Raw genomic sequence first — 21,749 nt, 5'->3', positions numbered from 1 at the left:
TCTTGCTTTTGTTCAGGATGTTTTGATTGACTAAACTAATAGTGAGTGTGCTGCATTACCATAAAATCATTGTGTAATACCTCAGAATATTGAGTTTTCTTTTTCTGGTGATGTTGTTTGCAGTGCCCCGATTCTGCCCCCTAAGAAGCGTGAGTCATTGCCCGCGCTCACACGCATCGCCGTGGTGGCACCCATGAGCCGAGCTGCCAGCGGTAGGAGTTTACCGCCCGGAGCCTTCAAACAGGTACCAGACTAAACTCCACCTCTCTAGTCAACTCAGCACTAACACTAAACCCCAGCTCTACAGTTAACTCAGCACTAACACTAAACCCCAGCTCTCTAGTTAACTTAGGACTAACACTAAACCCCAGCTCTCTAGTTAACTCAGCACTAACACTAAACCCCAGCTCTACAATCAACTCAGCACTAACACAAAGGGCAGGCTGTTATGATTTAGTTGATGTAGCTGACTAAGTTGTGTCTGATCTATTCTATAGTTACAACAGCAGGACCAAGAGGCGGAGCTACTGCAGAGACGCTTATCGGCAGACAGCCAATCGTACAGCAGCGACTCCCCGTGCCTGTCATCCTGCGGCATCATGGGTAAACTGAGCCAGTCAGACGAGCAGCTCTCTGCGCTAGAGAGGGACAGTGGGCAGTGCTCCCGAAACACCAGCTGTGAAACGCTGGGTAATGCACACATTCAAGAAGACACAGTCTGACACAGACACGGTCATTATCCCGCACACACCGGACACCGCACATTTAGATAGCCACAAGAAGACACCTGCAAATGTACACGGAGCAACACTTGCATCTAAAATGCTGTATGTGAAGCATGGTATGCATATGTATGCATAAACATTTGCATTCATATATAGAACAACAACTTATATATTTTATATAGCGCTTTATTAGGACACGCAAAGCACTTGACAGTGAAGGGGAAACCACACTAACTACCACCATTGTGTAGCACCCGCCTGGGTGATGCACGGCATCAGATACTCCAGAAGCGCCCCCGCGCTAACGCTAAACGCTAAAGCTTCCTATTCCTGTTCTCTCTTGTGTGCTCCCCCTCTGTCTCTGGCTCTCAGATGGTTACGATCCCGACTACGACTTCCTGCATCAGGACCTGTCCGTGCTGGAGTCGCTGCCTCCCTTCCCCGTGCCGGGTGACGGTGGCGGTGGTGGCGGTTCCCTGAGCCCCCTCCCCGAGTGCCTGAGCGAGTGCGGCTCGCCCCCTCCGGTCCCTCCGCCCCTGCCGCCCCTGCCCCCCTCCCTCCGCAGCTCCTCGTCCTCGGGCGCCATCATCCCGCCGCCGGCGCTGCCGCTGAAGAAGCGGCGCAGCGTGCCGGTCCTCTCCGTGCACGGGCTCCGCTTGGCGCCGCAGTTCTACCACAGCCAGTCGGAGGAGTGGGACGGCGGGCCGGACAGGCCGCCCACGCCCCCCTTCCCCCTGCTCACGCCGCTGTCGCCCATGCCCCTGCTCAACGGCGGCGTGTTCACCAGCCAGTACACACACTCGCCGGGCGGCAGCGGAGACGGAGGCTGCCCGCTCACGGACAGTCCCCCGCCACTACCGGAGAAGAAGAGCCGGACGAGTGAGTAAAGGACTGGAGGGAAGGGGGATTGGGGGAAGAGGGGTCATTTAAAGGAAGGATGGAATTACTGAAGGGGGTGAGGGGTGGGCAGGAAACATTTTTGACCCCGAGTTTCCCCTGTAGTAGGGCAGATGTATTCTGTACATTTTCAACCTCAAGAAGGTTTAGGTTTAATTTCCTTCATTTGTTCTCTTCCTCCATTATTCTCTCTCTCTCCCTCTCTGTCACTTCCTCTACTCTCTCTCTCTATCCTCTCTCTCTCTCTCTCCCTCTCGCTCTCATTCCCTCTCTCTCCATCTCTCTCTATCCCTCTCTCTCCGCTTGACTATCTCCTTCGTACACTTTCACCCACATCCTCTTTCACCCCTTCTCCCTCCCTCCGTCTCTTCCTCCCTCGTTCCTCTATCTCTCTCTCGCTTCCTCGCTCTCCTATCGCTCGCTTCCACCCCCTCCCCCAGTCATGCAGTACATGGCGTTTGTGGAGGACTACTCGGAGCCGCAGCCGTCCGTCTTCTACCAGACACCGGCCAGCGAGAGCATCTACAAGCACCGTCTGCGCCGCCTGCAGGAGGTGTACGGCATCAGCGAGAGCTACGCCGGGGAGCAGACGCCCATGCAGGCGCCAACACAGGGGCACACGCAGGGGCACACACAGGGGCACGCACGGCCCTCGCCACCACCCGCCCTGCCGCCCAAACAGAGGCAAATGGTGGGTATGGATGTGCACTGACACACACAAACACCCTACAATGTATTCAGGAGCGGCGCAGCAAAAAAAAAATGTAATCGCCGCTGCAAAAAAAAAAAAACACGCAAGTGAACTTCAGGAACAGCTGCCGTTCGTTCAGGTTTGATGTCAACAACTAATAGTAGGCAAACGTTGAAGGCAGTCAGGGTTTCCACAGGAGATCAAGTTTGTTTGTGTTTACGCTTATTAGCAGACGCAATTTTGTGCCTACATTATGTTAACCAAGGAACCAAATTAGACACGCCAGCGAGGTAGCTCGCACCTACCTTCAGTAGCCTATTCCCAGATAAATTCCACGCACGGTTTCGTTTTTGTTTGTTATACAGTCAATGCTTTCGAGCCCTGTGTTGCTAACATACCTAGGCTGTGAAACTAAGGTCTAGTTCTAGCCTATTGGTGGGTTTATAGATAGTTTGTAATTCCTATAGATAGTTTGTAATTCCTGTAGAGCTCACCAAAATTATAGAAATTAGATGTACCGCATTAGATGTCCAGCACATTTTTTTCCACAAAAAGAAATCACACTAAAAGGCCTATATGATTCTAACTGTCTCACTAAATTGCATGATCCACACTCAATTCTTACTGGTATCTGCTAGACAAGTACCAAAACATGATTAGTTCATAGATTTCACATGTAAAATTAATTTTATACAACCCCACCCCCGTCTTGCCTGTTCATAATTCTGAGAAATTCTTGAATTGTGTGCATGTGTGTGTACATGTTTATGTTTATGTGTGTGGGTGTGTGTGTGTGTAGCTTTGTGTGTGTGCCTGCGTGATGTGCCTGTGTTTGTGCATGTGCATGCATGCATATATGTCTACTGTGTGAGTATGTGTCATACATTATGATTACTGCGAATGTATGTGTGCGTGTGTATCTGTTTATGCACATGTGTGCATATGGAATGGGTTAACATGACCCTGGAGGCAAACATAATGAAAAAATTGGTCATCCTAGGCCCTACGGTTCTCAAGATATTCACAGAAAACTGTGTCTGCCCTACCCTCCCTTTGGGGGTCTAGTCCAGCGGGGGCTACAGATCAAAAACGAAAAACGATGGTTCCATGCTATCCATGTGGGGTTACATGCCCACCAAGTTTCGATGTACCCGGTCTTTCAGTGTCCCGAATCCTTGTTGGTGTACAGTCACTAAATGTACACATAAATTATTTTATTGTAAGGCCCCCATGAACGAAAGTTCACAAAACTTGGCATGCATTCGAGGGTGTCATAATGATCCTACACTTTCAATTTCGTGCAGTTTTGACCATGTCAGCCAGAGATATTGTGATGAAAACACCTAATTTTTTGCTTTTTAATTTTTAACTAGGTGGCGTTATACATGAAATAAGTGGTAATGGGATGGGTTGACATGCCCCATTAAGACCAACATACAAAAAAAAAGGTGGACCTCCTCCTAGGGCCCCACGGTTCTCGAGATATTCACAGAAAACTGTCTCCGGCCACCTACAGGCCAGTTGGTGTATAGTAACATAAATTAATTTATTGTGTGGCCCCCCATGAACGGAATTCCACGAAACTTGGCGTGCATTCAGAGGGTGTCATAATGATCCTACACTTCCAATTTTGTACAGTTTTGACTATGTTAGGTCACAGATACCTGCGATTACAACACCTCATTTTTACTTTTTTTGTGTTTAACTAGGTGGCGCTATACATGAAATGAGTGGTTATGGAATGGGTTGACATGACCCCTTGAGATCAACATACAAAAAAAAATAGTCCTCCTAAACCCTACGGTTCTGGAGATATTCACAGAAAACTGTGTCTGCCCTACCCTCCTTTCGGGGGGTCTAGTCCAGCGTGGGGGCTACAGATCAAAACGAAAACCGATGGTTCCATGTTATCCATGTGGGGTTACATGCCCACCAAGTTTCGTGTACCCCGGTCTTCCAGTGTCCCGGGAATCCTTGACGGAAATTTGGACATGCGAAAAAAAAAAAAAAATAAATCTGACTGAACCTATATGACCGCCGCTTCGCTGCGTGGCGGTCATAATGATACAAAACATATCTCCTATAACCCAAGATAGATTTTCTTCGAGCATTTATTTTACCAAATGACATGGAAACACAATTCATTTCATCCACATATTCTTATGCACCATGCACAACAACGCTACTAAGGTCGCTTAAAACCGTGAGAATCAAGCAAGCCTTATGGGCCGTCACGGCCTTAAAATGACTCTCAATTCGACTTGCACAGCACCAATACAGTGTAATGACATGAAGGAGAAGTCTATATACTTTATACAGTGCTGTGCAAAAGTTAAGACATCCATGCTGAAAATGACTAAAGGGAGGAATAAAAAACATCTGTTGCCTTTTGTCTTAATGCCTTAAGCTTAATTAAGGTATCAATTAATTAAGTATTGTAAATAAATAAATGTTATTATATAAATACATGTCTTAACTTATGCACAGCACTGTACATTCTAAATACTTATAGTTTGTACAGTGACCTGTGATTAAGCTTTATTTTTTGTAATTAATTGTAAATAATAATTTTCTGTTGTGTGTGTTGTGCCATTTCATTTTTGTTTCATTTCAATTTCTAATAATAACGTAAGTAATAATGACTAATAATGTAAATGAAAAAGGTGAAAGAAAAACGTCAATAATCCTGTTCAAGTAGGCCTACTGCATTAATCATGCTTTGTAAATGTCAAGTCCACCATTTAAGGAGTTTTTTTTTTTTTCAAATGTTTTTTTTTTTTGGGGGGGGCTTCCTACGATCAACAGCACCGCTGCTGGAAAAAATTCTAGGGGAAACACTGAACACATACACATACACATACACATACACATACACATACACACACACACACACACACACACACACACTCATACATACACATACACACTGACACACAAACACACACGCTGACATACAAACACAAAAGCACACAGACACACACACACTTATCCTGTACAAATCTTTCACACGTGACTGTTAGTACCAGTTTGTGAAATCAGTTGAGGCATATGCACACAAATACAAATTTACAGCAGAAGAAATGTAATCATACTCCCAAAATAGATGCACACATGCGTGAACAGATACACATATTCATACTCTAGAATGCTGCATGTGTGTCATTTAATAATCACATTGCATAGCACTGGCAGTCTGAATGAATCCCATATTTTAACAGATGGACACATGAGCACATGCACACACTCACACACACATTTAAGAGATACACATTATGTGTGTTAATATTTCACATAACCACATTTTCTGGCTTAGTGTGGTTAAGCTCATGCTTATAGAAATATGTTTACGATAATATAATCATGACAGGATTAACAGTTCACTGGCTTTACAGCACGTGTAGGTGTGTGTGTGCCTCTCTGTGTGTGTGTGTGTGTGTGAGAGAGAGAGAGAGAGAGAGAGAGAGAGAGAGAGAGGGAGAATGAAAGATTTAATCTTCTTTAGCTTCTGCCCTCATTTCACATACTACTGTTGCCTCAGCAGTTAACTCTCTCATCTTTTTCCTTTCTTTTAACACAGCCAGGTCTACTCTTTTTCTCTTTTTTTCATTCTTTCTCTCATTTCTTTTTCTTGTTCCCTCTCGTCCTCTCTCTTTTTTCTCTCTTCCTCCCCCCTTTCCTTTCTCTCTATCTCTCCAGGTCTCTCAGCTTTCTTCCTCCTCCCTTTGCTCTCGTCCCCTTCCTACTCCTGGTCTTCCAGAGGGGGCGTGTCCTGTGCTCACTCACAGCCTATCACTCTCTAGCTCCCTCTGTGGCCACACCTCTTTGACCACACCCCTGGTGAGTTTTCTCGGCAGTCTTGTGTGGTTCTGCTTTGGGAGTGGTTTTTGGCCTGATGTGGCTCCTGCATGATGTGGTCCACATATATTTGGTCTTGTGTTATTTAAGAGTGCGGTGAAAAGAATTTTTACCCAATTTTGAATGAATGATCGTCCAGCCTTACATAACAGAACATACATCATAGGTGCTACAGATAGCTTTATTCCATTGTCAGGCCTTTCATGATTTAGTGTCAGCCCAACCGTAGTTTACCCAAGGCCCCATTTTAGCTTCTTGAACACCAATCTTTCTTCACCTCTCTGCCACTCTTAGAGGAGTGTTGACCACATACCGACCTCCCCTGACAGACCAACACACAATCACATATGCTTTCACACACACACACACACACACACACACACACACACACACACACACACACACACACACACACACACACACACACACACACACACACACATACTTCCCCTAACAGACATACACCACACAGAATGGGATTGTTCATCTGTCTTGCAGTGAGGCGCTGATGTCTTGGAAACAAAATGTACTAACACTTTGGTTACATAATGTAAGTGAGGTGCAGCACATGACCCCTGCTCACTATTGACCATTAAGGTCAAAGCCAGGGAGACTGTTTCTCTGCAAGCCCACATGTGTGAACTCTGTGTGCGTTTGTGTGTGTGTGTGTGTGTGTGAGTTGAAGCACCAGGATTGGAATGCAGGAGTTGGTATGTGAGGCAGGTTCCTGCAGGTTTGCGCAGCTTCATCTCCTGACAGAAATCTGCTCAATGTTCAGGAACACACGTTGCCTCATTGTCTTGGAAATTATGCTCCAATACACACACACACACACACACATACATCCATCTGTGTGGTGTTATTTTTCTCTTTCCCCGAAACACGTTGGGGTTGTGTGCTTTTCTTGCTCTCTTCTACTTCTCCAATCGTCTCTTCCTTCGGCTGCTTGTCTGTCTTTCTGTTGTTCCCACTCGCAGAACACACAACCAGCTGGGCTGGCCAATCTCAGCGTAACCTCGGAGGGCGTGGGCTGGTCCACGGCCTCTCTGGCCGGCTCTTTGGCCTCTCTGCCTGCCTGTCACCCCTCTGACAGCTCTCTCACTGACTCTCTACTTACCTCTGCGGTAAAAAACAAAAAAAAAGATTGTGTGTGTGTGTGTGTGTTTCATTTCAAGCAGTAAATGAGAGAGCGAGTGACTCTCGAGAGTGCGTGTGTGTGTGTGTGTCTGTGTGTGTCTGTGCCTGTGCGTAAGGCGGAAGAAAGAAAGAGACTTTGTGTGTGTGTGTGTGTGTGTGTGTGTGTGTGTGTGTGTGTGTGTGTGTGTGCGCGCGTGCGTGTGTGTGCGTGTTTGTGATGTAATTGATGAGATTGCTTGTGGCGAAAGTTTGCTATAATCTACTTAATCCGTTGATAAATCTCTTTGGTACATGCACATTTTCATCTAGACACACAAATCTGTCACACACACACACACACACATACACACACATACACACACACACACATGGACTCTGTCCCCACCTGCTGGTAACTTTCTTACACACTGTCTCTCACAGTCATAACCATTTATTAAAGAGAGTGTCTGCATGCATTAACTAAGTGTTTGTGTTTGTGTGCAGAGGGCTATGGGGTTTTGTTTTGTTTTCTGTTGTTTTTTGGTTATTGTTGTTGCTTTTTGTTCTTCTTTTGATCCATAAGTAGTCTCGTGTGTTCAGTGGTCTGTGTCTTGTGTGAGGTACACTGCATGTGAATGAACAATACGTTTTTGTCTTCTCTTTTGTTCTCTCTTCTCTAGAGTGAAAGCGCAATTGATGAGGGAGGAGAGGGGGAATATGTCAACCTGTACTCGAATGGAAATGACACATCCCACTCAGTAAGTACGGCTTTCATGCGTCCTTGTTTTTTTTTTTGTGCACGGTTCACGCGTGTGCTACTCAGTTTAGCATTGTTGTGTTTTGTGTCATTTAGGCACCAGTGAGCCTAATAGGTGATGTTCTTCCAACCCCGAGAACATCCTCATCTAGTAGCAGAGGGACACTGACCAAAGAGAGGTTTGTGTGTGTGTGTGTGTGTGTGTGTGTGTGTGTGTGTGTGTGTGTGTGTGTGTGTGTGTGGTACACAGTACCACACAGTCTTTTGCAAGCATCAATAAAGAATCAATACTTTGCTTGTAAGGGAGTGTGTATGTTTTCATGTGTTTTTGAATGTTGTCTGTTATATTGATGTTGGCATATGTTTGTGTTATAACCCTGGCTCCCAGTAGGGAGGTCAAGGGTATTGTAATCGGGTCCATCTGTCTGTCCGTGTGTGTGTGTTCACTGTCATAACTTAAATACCACTGGCCCGATGTAATGATGATGCAGGATTTATTTTTCACTTTTTTAATATTGTGAGATGAGTTTTGGAGAATGTCTATTGATGCGTTACTGTTTTTGCAGGGGTAATCTGGGTAAATAAATGCTGACTAGTTATAGGGCTGAGTGTCTACAGCTTTGATGGAGATGGTGATGAATGGTTGTTGGTTTGCAGGCCTGTGGACTTGTCGGAGGATGTTGATGAACTCTCCCTTATTGACCACAAAGACATCATGAGCCGCATCACATGCAAACAAGAGGTAAGAACCATTCATCATGAACAATTACATTAAAACTAGATGTAATAACTTATTATATACTTATCATAAAGTATTAGTATTAGCTTATCATTTTATAATGCATTATTAATCTGGGCTAGCTATGGTGTCTGTCTATCCTTTATAACCATTAATATGAATGCTATGAAAGTGCACAACTCTCATGTTGCCTTTCCCCACTTGTACTCTTCTTTAGAATGATGACGGGCCAGATGTAAGGGCTGGCTCGGTTGACATATTGTTAGTCCACGCCACAGAGACTGACCGCAAAGGTATGTCATCTTTCTGTTCTCTCCTCTCCTCAGTCACCTTTCATCCGTTTATCTATTTCTTCTTGTAAAATCAGAGAAAAGATGACTATTTTGAGAAATGTTTTGATCGTAATGCATTTAGTGAATGACGGTTTTTGTTTTCTTCTTTGCCAGATCTGGTTTTATACTGTGAGGCGTTTCTGACCACATACAGAACCTTCATCACGCCAGAGGAACTCATCAAGAAACTACACTACAGATATCCTTGCCTGAGCCAAATGCACCTAACCCTTTCAAAACCGTTGGGACAGAAATTCGTTTAGGACTAATGAGGAGGACCAGAAAGCAAACAGAGTGTGGGGCGAATGTGGCTCGCAGGCCCCAAACTGGGCCCCAAACTGATATAAACTATTATTGAATCTATGTCCGTATGTGTGTGTGTGTGTGTGAGTTTCTGACTGCTTGAGTCTCTGTAAACAGTGTGTGTGTTCATCAGTTTGTGTTCCTCCTTGACCCCCACTGCACATATACCCGCTTCTGCCACAGTCCTGACACCTTTAAGAAACGCGTCAGTAAGAACACTTTCTTCGTGCTGGTGCGTGTCGTAGATGAGCTGTGGTGAGTAGGCCCACACAAATGTGCACACACTCACACAAACACTCGCTCTGTGTTCATGGTTCAAATGTATGAGCAGAGCACACTTGTGTGTTTAGTGTATCTAAAAGTTGTTATTGTCTATGTGTGGGTGTTTTTGTCTATGTGTGTGTGTGTCTATATTTATCTGTGTGTGTGTGTGTGTGTGTGTGTGTGTGTGTGTGTGTGTGTGTGTGTAGTCTGGTGGAGCTAACGGAGGACATCCTGCATCAGCTAATGGAGCTGGTGTTCCAGCTGCTGTGTAACGGCGAGCTGAGTCTGGCACGCGTGCTGCGCTCCAACATCCTGGACAAGGTGGACCAGAAGAGGCTGCAGAGGCACATCCACACCCACGCACCACTGTCCACACGCATGGTCTCCGCCAGGTGCGCCCCACCCGCGTGTCTGTGTGCCGCATGTAGAGAGTGTGTGTGTGTGTGTGTGTATGAGAGAGTGATTCTTTGTTTTTCTCCAGGCCAGGCACTCTCCATGATTTCCGAAGTCATGAAGTTGCTGATCAGCTCACTCTTCTGGATGCAGAGCTCTTTTATAAGATTGAGGTACTGTCTCTGTCTCTGTCTGTCTGTCTGTCTGTCTGTCTGTGTCATATGGGATAACAGGATATTAAATCACTCAGTTTGTGTCTGTTTCTCTCTCTCTCTCTCCAGATCCCCGAGGTTCTTCTTTGGGCGAAGGAGCAGAATGAGGAGAAGAGCCCGAACCTGACCCAGTTCACAGAGCACTTCAACAACATGAGCTACTGGTAAACACACACACACACACACACACACACACACACACACTTTACACAGCAGTTTAACTATACAAGCTACAGGAAAACACATATATGGGCCTGCACTGCACACATACCATTTGGTGAGTAGTTCTCTGAGTCATTTTTACCACAAGAGCTACACACACACACACACACACACACACACACACACACACACACACACACACACACACACACACACACAACCTGCACTGTAAATGAGTCAACACATTGCTAACCTGACTAACTGACTATTAACATGGGATCTCCGTTTCATCTTCTTATGGTGTTGTTTGTGTGTTTGTCCACTAGGGTGCGCTCCATCATTATACAGCAGGAAAGAGCACAGGACAGGGAGAAACTTCTGCTCAAATTCATCAAGATCATGAAGGTGCATTATTATACACTAACTGTGTTGTAACCAAACCCGATGCTATGATTCCTTGTTCCAGTGAAAAAAACTGAATGCTAAATCCCACTCACTTTACTCACTTTGAAGTGTAAAGTGCTAAACAGCTAGAAGGTGATAAAGGTGACATGGCATTAAAGGGACTGTGTATGGCTGTGTGTTCCTCAGCACTTACGGAAGCTGAACAACTTCAACTCGTACCTGGCCATCCTGTCGGCTCTGGACTCTGCACCAATCAGACGTCTCGAATGGCAGAAACAGACCTCTGAGGTTTGTTCCATCACCCCACCTGAATACAGCTGATATTCAAATGACCACATGTTCTAAGCATTCTCAAGGTTTGTCGTTGCCCCCCCCTCTTCTCTCAGGGATTAGAGGAGTACTGTACATTGATTGACAGCTCCTCATCATTCCGAGCGTACCGTGCAGCTCTGGCTGAAGTAGAGCCTCCCTGCATTCCCTACCTGTAAGTGTGTGTGTGTGTGTGTTTGTGTTTTTGTGTGTCTATTTAATAGGTGTTTGTAGTCAGTAACGTAAGCTAATTAATTTAAAATATAATCTCTATCCTGACTGTAAAGCTCTTTCCAGGCTTTTTAGTTGAATACACTAATTGTGACTATGTCAAAACTGTATAAAAATGTAGAACCTTCTAGTAACTGTCAAACAGATGCAGACCCTGGGAAACTTGTGACAAAATGCAACAGTCTTTCACCCAACACCCCCCACCTTCCTTCTCATCTTTCTCCCTCCTGCTGTTTCTCTCCCGCTCTTCCACAGTGGGCTCATTCTCCAGGACTTGACCTTTGTTCACCTGGGCAACCCTGACCTGGTCGAAGGGAAGGTCAACTTCTCAAAGCGCTGGCAGCAGTTCAACATTCTAGACAGCATGAGACGCTTTCAGCAAGTGTGAGTTTTTCACCCTACCCCTCCCCTGTACACTAACTAACTCACTCACTCAATCTCTTTGGGCCCGTCCCAATACCTCCCCTACCCCTAGATTTTTGCCCTAACCCTCGTTTTTGCACGTGTAGGGCTAGGGTGTCCCATTACTTTAGGGAGCAAGGGTAAGTGCTATTTTCCCCTTAAAATCAATCCTCAAAATATAGCCAGGACCGATGCAGGCTTAAAACGAAGTGGGAGATGAAATTACCCAGGATACCGTGCGAGCTCAGCGAGCCGGCCGAATTTTTCATATATTTTCGCAAATAAGCATATTAAAATTTCGAAATATGTTGGAATATGTTAGTTTGATGCACATCTGATGGACTGTTGAGTTTTGAACACTAATGTTAGAAAATATCTCACAAAGCTATCTGACGATGTTATGATATCTGCTGAGTGCTTTGAGAGAGTCTGCCCATCAAATAACGTTAATATATCTGATCTGGGTAGTTTCGTCAAAATTTAAGGTGTATGTTCTGGCGTTCACATGAACACGAATATCTTTGTTGATTAACCAGACGTAAATAAACCAGCACAGCCCACACAACATTCACCGCTGGAATGGGCATGTTCCTGAATGAAAATAGTAGCAGGCTACTACCGTAGACACGCGGTGCTGCTGCGTGGCGTAGGTAAGCAACGTTAAAACACGCTAATTTGCATATAGTGGTGTCCCAATTCATAGGGAAAGATCTTCACATCCACTTCCCTTGTCGAGGGGGCTTTAATGTTGAGGGCAATCAAAACCAAGTGGAAGTTTTAAGGGGGGAGAAATGGGACGGGCCCTTTCTCTCTTTTTTTCTCTCTCTCTCTCTCTCTCTGAGTCAGTCAGTCATTCACTCACTCAGTCACACTCACACACAAGTCCGATACATGTTTAATATATAAAATAATATTTCTGTTGTTTTTCATGGGCCTTACAAAAATGCTGGACTGGGGTAATTTTGTTTGAGTGAATAAAGAGTGCAATTCAGCAATATCTTAATTGGCCAAAATACTTTATTTGATTTATCAGTGAGGGAAATAAAGGGAAATAATAATCCAAAATAAAATAATAAAATAACTAATCAAACGGTAGTAATAATAATAGACACAGGTGTAGTCTTCTGATGCCTCATTGCAGTTATCAAGTCTTACAAATGCAGACAGGTGTTCGTCCTCTGCAACATATCCTGTGCCATAATGTAAAAGAGGACATGTATTAATTTAACTGTGCTGTACTCTGTACTCTGTACGCTGGGTTATGGGGCTTCCTAATAGCTATTCATTTCTAAATCCAGAGAACTTTAACTTCTTTTTGTTCATTTGTAATATTTCTGTTTGACTCTGTTATTTCCTTGAGTTTCTGCTTGTTCGAGCAGCTTCATACCTTGGGCATCTCCCTCCTCTATATTTTCAGTTTGCACTTTGTCCTCCAAGTCATCATTGTCCAGTTCAGGCAGAGTTGGGCTGCTGGACTCAGTGCCTAACAAAATTCATCCATTTCAAATACATATCAGTTACATGGTACAGCTTGGTTTCCAATCCAGTTTTTCAGTGTTCTCAACTCACTCATTTCCACAGGGACAGGAAGTTCCGTTTGCTCAGCCAGGCTCATCTCCTGCTCCCTTCCCTCCACAGGTTCCTCCTCACCATCACAGGCAGGACTCTCTAATATAAAACATGCTTCATTATTGAGTCTCAGCCCAAACATTAACCTAAACCATTCTGACATACAAATGTGTTGATTCTAGTCCACTTTTTCACTTACGTGTCCCCATTTTGTCCTGGATGGCTGGTGTCCCCTGCAGGACCATGTTCTGCCATCTCTGGCTGCAGGCCTTTTTGCCTGACAGGGGTGCACAGCCTGTAGAAAAGATCAGACAAAGAATTGCTGAATTACACTAAGGCATTCCACATGATCGTGTATTCTATTTTTAATCTTTTTCTCAAGTTCACTTACGCTTCTCCATGTTTTCCTGGACGACTGGTGTCCATCCCAGGATCATATCCTGCCATTTCTGGCTGCAGGCCTTTTCCCCCCTCAGGGGCAAGCAGGCTACTGAAATGGTAATAGGAATATTTGGTCAGCCATCATTTCAAACACTACTGAATTACGCTACTTTAATGTCGTACTCTTCCTGTTCTTACTCAGGGGATTGGTCTTTGCGTCTCCATGACCGCAGTTTGTCTCCCTTGGTGCCTCGGCCTGCACCTGTGGGCCCTCATCACTCCTGTAGTCCTGGTTGGACTTCTCCTTTTCCATGTTCTCCATGTCACCTAGATAGTGGGGCCTCTGGGCTCTCAGCTGGACCTTCAAGGGTTTCCGAGACTCCTGCAAAGCCTGCAGGGTGATGTCCATCTTTTTCTGGACTTTGCTCCTTGCTGGCTTGCCCTCTTCCCCCCTCGGCTTCCATCCAGAGGCCACAAGTCGAGCTCTTCCCCTGTCCTGCTTGGAGGTCTTGTATCCAGACTTTTTCTCTGATTTCACTTTTTTATTCAGTCCCCTGTTCCACTTCCGGTCCATCCTCTCCATGGCTTGCATCTTGCTAATGCGCAAGTTTCTGCGGCGCTGTTTGGTTCCTCTTTTACTGACCTTGCTCCTGATGCTGGCCCAGAGAGACCTCAGGGCATCCATGAAGCATCCACGGGACTCCATATTCAGCCCTTTGAGTCCCTTCTTACGTTTTACCTTTAATCTTAATTCAAAACTGTGAAATAATGGAAAAAAAGAAGCAATAGCAGGAAGAATGTTTTCCCTTATGCTGTCTGTGTATCAGTCTGTGTCAAAGTGACAGTGTTTTGTTTGAAAGTTCAAAGTAGAACTCTTAGTCGATGATGTCATAGGCATTAGCATGATGTCATAATTGATGGATGCTAGAATTCTGACCAAAAATCTTAGAGCGGAGCACTCTAGAATCTTTGATTTTGACAGTTGTATTGAGCTCTGTAGTCAAGTCAAGTCTATATAGCACATTTTACGCAACAGGGTTGACCCAAAGTGCTTTACAAATGATTAAATATGAAAATAACAAAATACCAAACAATAATACAATACAGAATACAAAACGCCTACATAAGAAATAAAATAAAGAGTATGTAAAATAATAATAGCAGTGGTAATAATAATAATAATAATAAAAAAAGATAATAATAGGCTAATAATATAGTTAAATAAAAGTCATAATTACAGTATTTAGCACAGTTACAGCATTTTACACTTGTGTAAAGACTGTGAGATTTAAATGTAATTTTAGCAGCTTATGGAAACCAGTATATGGAGACAGAAGTGGAGTTATTGTCCTCTGTCACATTCTTTGTCATTTCCAATCTCCTAATCACGTCACCTTGGAAAAAAAATTATTGTATTTTTAGAATACAACATATAGGAAGCACGGGATGAAAATTCGTACACTCAGATCTGTGCAATAATATGTGAATTTATTCAAGCTTTCGGTCAGATCTGAGTGTGCGGTTTTTCATCCTGTGCTTGACTATTGATTTAAAATTCCAGCACCTCAACCAACTGAGCGGTGTTTTTTGTCTCTTTTAGAATATAACATATGAAATTACTTTTTGTAGGAAAAACTGTATTTTTTGTATTTTATTTTGATATCTTAATTATTTTGTATCTTGTATGAGAGAGAGCGAGAGCGAGAAAAAGCTCAAAGTGTCAGAGTTAAGTCTGAGGTTTACTTTACATGAATGTCGTTGTTGGACTTTTTTGTATTTTAGGTTTTATGTGAGCGATTATTGTTAAGTCTCTGCATTTATTGTTCCATTAAAATGTTTTATTTGCTTTCTCTCTCTGATGTGTTCTGGGTGCAGTAATTACGAGCTGAAGCGGAATGATGACATCATCTCATTTTTCAACGACTTCACGGACCACCTGGCTGAGGAGGCATTATGGGAGCTCTCGCTGAAGATCAAGCCCCGCGGCAAGAAGATGCCCCGTGAGGAGAAGACCTAGAACCCGCTGCCTGGAACCCTAGGAACCCCCACACACCCCCTTACACACACACACAGCTAAATCACATGAACACAAAGGACTACTGAGGCAAACTAAAAGACTCTTCTAAAAGAGACAAGGCTGATGTTTCATAAAGCGACTCTTCTCAAGGAGAAAGTGTATCCTTTTCTGATTGACAGGAGTGACTCCCGCTGTGGCAGAAGACCCTGAGTGACAAAAACTTTATCCTTTAACATACCTTCTATCTCTCTCTCTCTCACTCACTCACTCACTCACACACACACACACACACACACACACAAAAGGACAAATATGGATGGAAAGTACTGGAATACTCCTATAGACTGTGTGTGTCTGCGTGATTGAACTCATTTTTGGATAACACTGTGACCGCAGCAGTGCACTCACACTCAAACTGGAACTTGTTTGGAACCTGGAATAGACTGGAACTGATTTTAAAGTGGATTTAATGGAGTGTGTGTGCATCTCTGTGCAGTGTGTGTGTGTGTGTGTGTGTAACTGTGCATGTCAAAATGAGTAAATACACTTACGTGAAGGTTTACAAACTGTGTGGGATTGCGAACTATATGAACATAGGGAAGACTGTATATTTCTGAGTTTGTAATCTTGCCACTTGCTGTAGAATATTGAAGTCTTAACTTCTCTCAGACATGAATTATGCACTCACATTCACCTGCTTGTGAGGAGCTAGTGGGTCAAGCTTGTACAGGACATGTACCAGCATTATGCCTCTGGCTGAGTGTGTGTGTGTGCGCGTGTGTATGAGAGAGAGGGAGGAAGAGAGGGAATGTGTATAAGCAAGTGTAGGTAAGGAAGTGTGTATGTGTTTAGAGGCATTGTGTCTCAGACATAAAAGCCACGTTCACTGTGCTCTCTTTCACAAATAAAACACTCCACTCTTTCCCAGATGTGTGTGTGTGTGTGAATTTTATGCATTCAGTGCAACAGCTGAGAATGTGTGCAGACATGATTAATATGGGAGCATTCAACAACAAGAGATCTGATTGGTGGAAAAGACACACTGACTAAGCACCTATTCTGAGCTTCTCACTGTAATGTAAAGTAATAGATGGAGGCCCAGACGAATGGGCATTTAATATGGGTCCACAATGAAAGGGTATTTAAAGGTGCCATGTGTAATGTCCGCCAAAAAATCAATTCATACTCCACATTCCATAAAATATGGGGGCAGTATACCTCCAGAAAGTGAGTTGGTCTACCCTAGAGTAACAACCGAGACACGTGTATTGCAGTTTGGCTGGTGGTTATGTTGCCCGCATACCGCCTCCCATGGCCGAAACTGGTATTATGACACCTGTCGAGCTGTGGCTAGTAATTTAGCATGCTAATTAAGGTTGATATCTCTGCAGCACTATACCTTGTCATTTTTTAAATAACATCATCGCCTTAATTTCTTCTCATTCTTTTGATGTGTGTAGCTCATTTTTTGGATATTTTTACCTCAATTATTACACATGGCACCTTTAACACAGGTTCACAAATAAACAACACTGAAAAAAAAATGTTTTTCTCAATCTTTAATTGTGTGAATATATTAAAAAGAATGGAAATGTTTTAATTAAAAAACTGGACAATCAATCACATGGATTTTCCATTGGAAGACTGTACAATTAATATCTTAATTTACTTTAGCTTGTATATAATTATGACACAAGACAAAACATTTTCACAAAAAAAAAATACATTTAAAACAACTCGTTTGAGAAAACAGACAGCTCAGAATTTTAAAAACCCTGTTAAAATCCTATCTAGCAGCCTCAGAGCGGATAAAAAAAACAATACTGCTTAACAGTACTGCTCGCCTTCCCGACCCTCCACACAAGCTTATCTTATGTTTTATACATCAGTGCTTTGCACCAGGGCCCGATGTTCTTCCTGGCTTATTCATTCGACTGCTATGGCAAGATGAGAAAGGCTCGAGAGCAGAGGAGATTCAGTAGGATTCCATGTAAAAGACTGGACACCCCTGGCAGGTTCAGGTAGTGATCCACTTAGACAAACATTCACAGGAAGCCAGATCAGCAACATTTACAAAACGCCTCCTCACACTGGAGAGACAGCCTTGTCTTATAACAGGCCTCGTCACACCTTACTGTGTGCGTATATTTTTTTTCTAAGCGTGACATACAGTTCGGAAGAGTGATTTTCAGATGAGAGTAACCAATTTGTGATGATAGATTCCGTGATTTTGGTACTGGTAGATGCAGTGAGGTAAATGAATGAATGTGGATTACTAGGTTTATTTACTAAGCTCAAGTAACAGGCATTCAGGTGTGTGTGTGTGTGTGTGTGTGTGTTTGTGCATGTGGGCGTGTTTTTACCCCCCAATTTAACCCTGTCCTAGGCTCTACCAGTGGACAGCGTCTGTGTGTGTGTGTGTGTGTGCGTGTGCTTGCATGCTCCTCAGTGTGGCCGTGTGCTGGGCTCCAGTAAGGGCCGTTTGCTGGGTGTGTGTGGGAGTGCGGTGCTGGCTCCGTTGGGCACGTCGTCCTCCGGGATGCCCCGCTTGAAGCCCCGTCCGTGACTGTGGCCATTGACCCCGCCCCTCTGCCACTTACAGAGGTCGCCGGTCAGGATGTCCTGAATGTGCTGGACAATGAGATTAATGGCCACTGATAGAGATAAAAAAGAGAAAGTGGGGAAGGGAGCAGTAAATGAGTGAGTAAAAAAGATTCAAGGACATATTTTGGTAAATTGAAGTCTGCAATTCTTATCCAATACACTTTTTTGTCAAATTCAGCAATTTACTCCTCACAGTCTTTGAGCCATCTGTTAAATGTGTGTGTGGTGTTTGTATACAGTCCTACTTGTGTAAATGGGAAACAAACAGCATGGCTCAGATTGAGACCAATAAACAGTGCTTCAGGAGCAGAGAGCCGTTTAATCGTTTTTAATCGACTTTACCTTTAAGTGTTTGGGAAATAAATGGAAAGAGAGGTTCTCTGGCACGAAATGTCAGATTCAGTGTTTTAAGCTTAAACACTGTGCACATTTGCTTGTGTGTGTGTGTCTGTGTGTCACTCACCCATGTTGTCCACTCCACGTGGAATGATGACATCAGCATACTTCTTAGTCTACAACAGAAAGCGAGAGCAGAGTTCAAGTCTGTTTGGCCAATACCGCTCACATGAGACACCGATGTGAACTTTGGAATTAATGTGACTGAGTAATAATAGATCAATGTGTGTGTGTGTGTGAGAGAGAGAGATATGGTTGTGTACGTGTGTGTCCTTACAGGAAGGCAAAACTCCTCAAAGGCAGGTTTGACAAAGGTAGTGTACTGAGACAGGATCTGCTCCAGGTCACGACCTCTCTTCATATCCCTGAGAACTACACACACACACACAGAGTTAAAAGCAATCCTAGCATCATCGTAGTGGGGGAGAGGGGGTTGTACTTGATGTTTATCCCATTAAGTATAAAAAGTGTGTGTGCTTGGATATGATATATTTGTGGTTACATGCTTAGGCCAATATCTTCAACACCTTTAGTGAGTGCTGCAAAAGTACACACAAACACTGGACACTGGTTTATATATTCACCTCGCCGAGACAGCCTGACATCAGAGTCTGTGTCTACGAAGAGCTTCATGTGGAACATGTCTCTGATGTGCTGATGGTAGAAGACCAGGATCCCCTCAAACAGAACCACGTCTGCATGGTACACTGTTATCCTCTCCGGTAATCTACACACACAATGTACACACATGTAATAACATAATCAGTGTTCATTGATTGCACAGATAACAATTATTTGCATCCACCAGCATAAAGAATGGTCTCATCAGCAATGTATACAGTAAATCATGTAGGCAAATGTACACATGCTTGTTTGTGTAATGGTCGGCCTGATGCCTGGTGTGGAATGTATCTTATGGAACCTGAGGGGCAGATCAGGGTTTGGCCATTTCTTTCTGACCTCTTGCAAATGTGTGTGAATGTATGTGTGTGTGTGTGTGTGTGTGTGTGTGTGTCTTACCTGGAATGAGTGACAAAGTCATACGTGGGAACCTCCACCACTTTCCCCTCCACTATGTCCTTCAGAGTCTGATACATCAACTCATTGTCAAATGCATCTGCAAAGCAAAACACACACACACTATCTATAAAATGAAACACTGGGGCATTGCCCTAAGACAGTAGTCAGCATGTACTTTTGGAACTGTGTGTGAGGAACCAACATCTTCTGGTTTTAAATGGAGATACTGATACACTACATTACACTAAATGAAACAAAATACCACAATACTACAGCATCTCATAAAAGAACTACCTTGGTATCAGACACAGTGGCTTATCCCAGTAATTTACTTCGCTACATAAAGTTAAATAAACAAACTTAACAGTTTCTTAGTAGCAGGTTGATAACCTGGTGGCATGTGGGTTGCTTGGTAGAAGGCAGCATACCTGGGTGGTCAAAGTTGTACTGGCCCTTCAGCGCTTTGGCCTTCTGTTCTGGGGTGAGCACACGGTAGAAGCTGTCCTGGCTGACGATAGCCACCTTCCTCTGACGCTGGTCTACTTCGTTCTGACCCAGCAGCTCCATGATCTTAGCACATACAGTGGACTACCAGGCGAAAAACAGACAGATAAACCAAAACCCTGGTTAGCCTCTTTGAGCCAATCCACCTCTTCTATACATTCAGATGTGCCATTTTCAATTGAGTCAGGGACATTTGAATGACAGTGAGGTCACAACTCAAGCATACTATCGTATAGGCTACTTACGCATTGTTATGATTCTCTATTTCTTTATACTGACACGCCACAGCCATGTTTCCAATGCATGTAATTACATTTAGAATAATGTAATAGGCCTAGTTCTCATCCACGTCAAAAATGCAGAAAACACTAAACTTCATTAAATCCTAACCCGCAGCGCATACTTTTGAAAAGTAGCCTATACTAACTCGATGATTTTGCCTACCATCACTTTCATTTCATTAGAAGTCGCATTAATTAGCCTAGGCTATGCCTTATTATTACCCGCCAAAAATGCAACATCACCACTGATGCTTTTGCCTATTCATTTCCCAGTTCCCACACACAATTGAGCAATCTTATAGGCTATTTAACTCGTGCACTGAACATTTAATCAACGGTCTCTCCGATATTTAATAGGGCGACGCCTTCATGAGTCAGCGATGGTAAGGATAATTTCCCGGGAAATACTGCTGCAAGTGAAAGGAACATGATACCACTATGAAGTCTCTTCATTACCGTAATACAACAAAACTAAATATGTATTTTTCCCAAGGCAAGCTCTATATCACCTGAAGCAAAGGCTAGAAGATACTGCAGACATGTGGTGAAATTAAGTTAGCATGCCTTCCAAACATATTTTAATGCTGTTCCATAATTTAACTGAATTTGGGCACTACCTTGCCACTGGCCGTTCCTCCGCTGACACCGATCAGGAAAGGTCGGTGTCTTGGCCGTTGCGTGTCTATCAGCGTCCCCGTGGAAGTCATGACAGCTAGCTAATGTCACAGTAAACAACCAAATACCTAACGTTACTTCCTGCTTCGCGTGACTGTTAAATAAGTCTAACTACAAAGCGAGATAGATCCTGTCCTCCGTTTATCGGACAAGTGAACCGATAAAGGCCTTTGTGCCACTTTCAGCGGGCACCACTATAAGGCCAACCAGACCCCGAGGAAGAGCTGCACCGGGAATGTTTTCCGTTTACTATGTACTGCGCATGCTCAGTAAGTAGCTGTCAAGACATCATGCAGCACGTCACCCAAGTGTTTTTTTTTTAAATATTGACCCCATGTTGTTCCTGATGTAGTATGTGTATTTAGCAATATACTAGCCAATTTACATCTCAACACGAATGGGTCTCAAGCATTTTGCCACAGGATATAAATGATAATTGATTCAAAATGGATTATAGCCTAGGCTATACCTAGGGCCACAAGGGTTTTTACAGACATGGAATGTTGTAA

At 43.7% G+C, this 21,749-nt stretch overlaps 2 protein-coding genes across 7 annotated transcripts in view; one reads left to right on the top strand and one right to left on the bottom strand.

Moving 5' to 3' along the window:
• rapgef1b (Rap guanine nucleotide exchange factor (GEF) 1b) overlaps window positions 1-16,689 on the top strand; it is a 33,535-nt gene extending 16,846 nt beyond the window's left edge. For 3 of the 6 annotated variants that reach the window (XM_048258507.1, XM_048258508.1, XM_048258506.1), the window contains 20 exons: window positions 124-244; window positions 498-690; window positions 1,098-1,604; window positions 2,063-2,313; window positions 6,010-6,150; window positions 7,146-7,292; window positions 7,965-8,042; window positions 8,138-8,220; window positions 8,699-8,783; window positions 8,998-9,073; window positions 9,227-9,311; window positions 9,578-9,670; window positions 9,886-10,071; window positions 10,161-10,245; window positions 10,354-10,448; window positions 10,773-10,851; window positions 11,038-11,139; window positions 11,238-11,335; window positions 11,647-11,775; window positions 15,619-16,689. In XM_048258507.1, the coding sequence (XP_048114464.1) occupies window positions 124-244; window positions 498-690; window positions 1,098-1,604; window positions 2,063-2,313; window positions 6,010-6,150; window positions 7,146-7,292; window positions 7,965-8,042; window positions 8,138-8,220; window positions 8,699-8,783; window positions 8,998-9,073; window positions 9,227-9,311; window positions 9,578-9,670; window positions 9,886-10,071; window positions 10,161-10,245; window positions 10,354-10,448; window positions 10,773-10,851; window positions 11,038-11,139; window positions 11,238-11,335; window positions 11,647-11,775; window positions 15,619-15,760 (2,776 nt within the window). In that variant the 3' untranslated portion in view covers window positions 15,761-16,689. The remainder of the gene's footprint in view (window positions 1-123; window positions 245-497; window positions 691-1,097; window positions 1,605-2,062; window positions 2,314-6,009; window positions 6,151-7,145; window positions 7,293-7,964; window positions 8,043-8,137; window positions 8,221-8,698; window positions 8,784-8,997; window positions 9,074-9,226; window positions 9,312-9,577; window positions 9,671-9,885; window positions 10,072-10,160; window positions 10,246-10,353; window positions 10,449-10,772; window positions 10,852-11,037; window positions 11,140-11,237; window positions 11,336-11,646; window positions 11,776-15,618) is intronic. The other 3 variants (XM_048258510.1, XM_048258511.1, XM_048258509.1) reach the window with 2 other exon arrangements.
• A 1,355-nt stretch (window positions 16,690-18,044) lies between these two features.
• uck1 (uridine-cytidine kinase 1) lies at window positions 18,045-21,508 on the bottom strand. Its single transcript, XM_048258504.1, has 7 exons — window positions 21,183-21,508; window positions 20,209-20,368; window positions 19,781-19,877; window positions 19,345-19,487; window positions 19,038-19,132; window positions 18,828-18,876; window positions 18,045-18,414 (listed from the first exon to the last, which is right to left on the bottom strand). The coding sequence occupies exons 1-7, from the start codon at window positions 21,270-21,272 to the stop codon at window positions 18,206-18,208; spliced, it is 843 nt and encodes a 280-aa protein (XP_048114461.1). The 5' UTR covers window positions 21,273-21,508; the 3' UTR covers window positions 18,045-18,205.
• Window positions 21,509-21,749: the final 241 nt, after the last annotated feature.

This window comes from Alosa alosa, chromosome 12 (assembly GCF_017589495.1).
Source record: "Alosa alosa isolate M-15738 ecotype Scorff River chromosome 12, AALO_Geno_1.1, whole genome shotgun sequence".
NCBI classification, from domain to species: domain Eukaryota; kingdom Metazoa; phylum Chordata; class Actinopteri; order Clupeiformes; family Clupeidae; genus Alosa; species Alosa alosa.
Note: the sequence above shows the minus strand (reverse complement) of the source record. Positions and strands in the feature narration are given on the sequence as shown.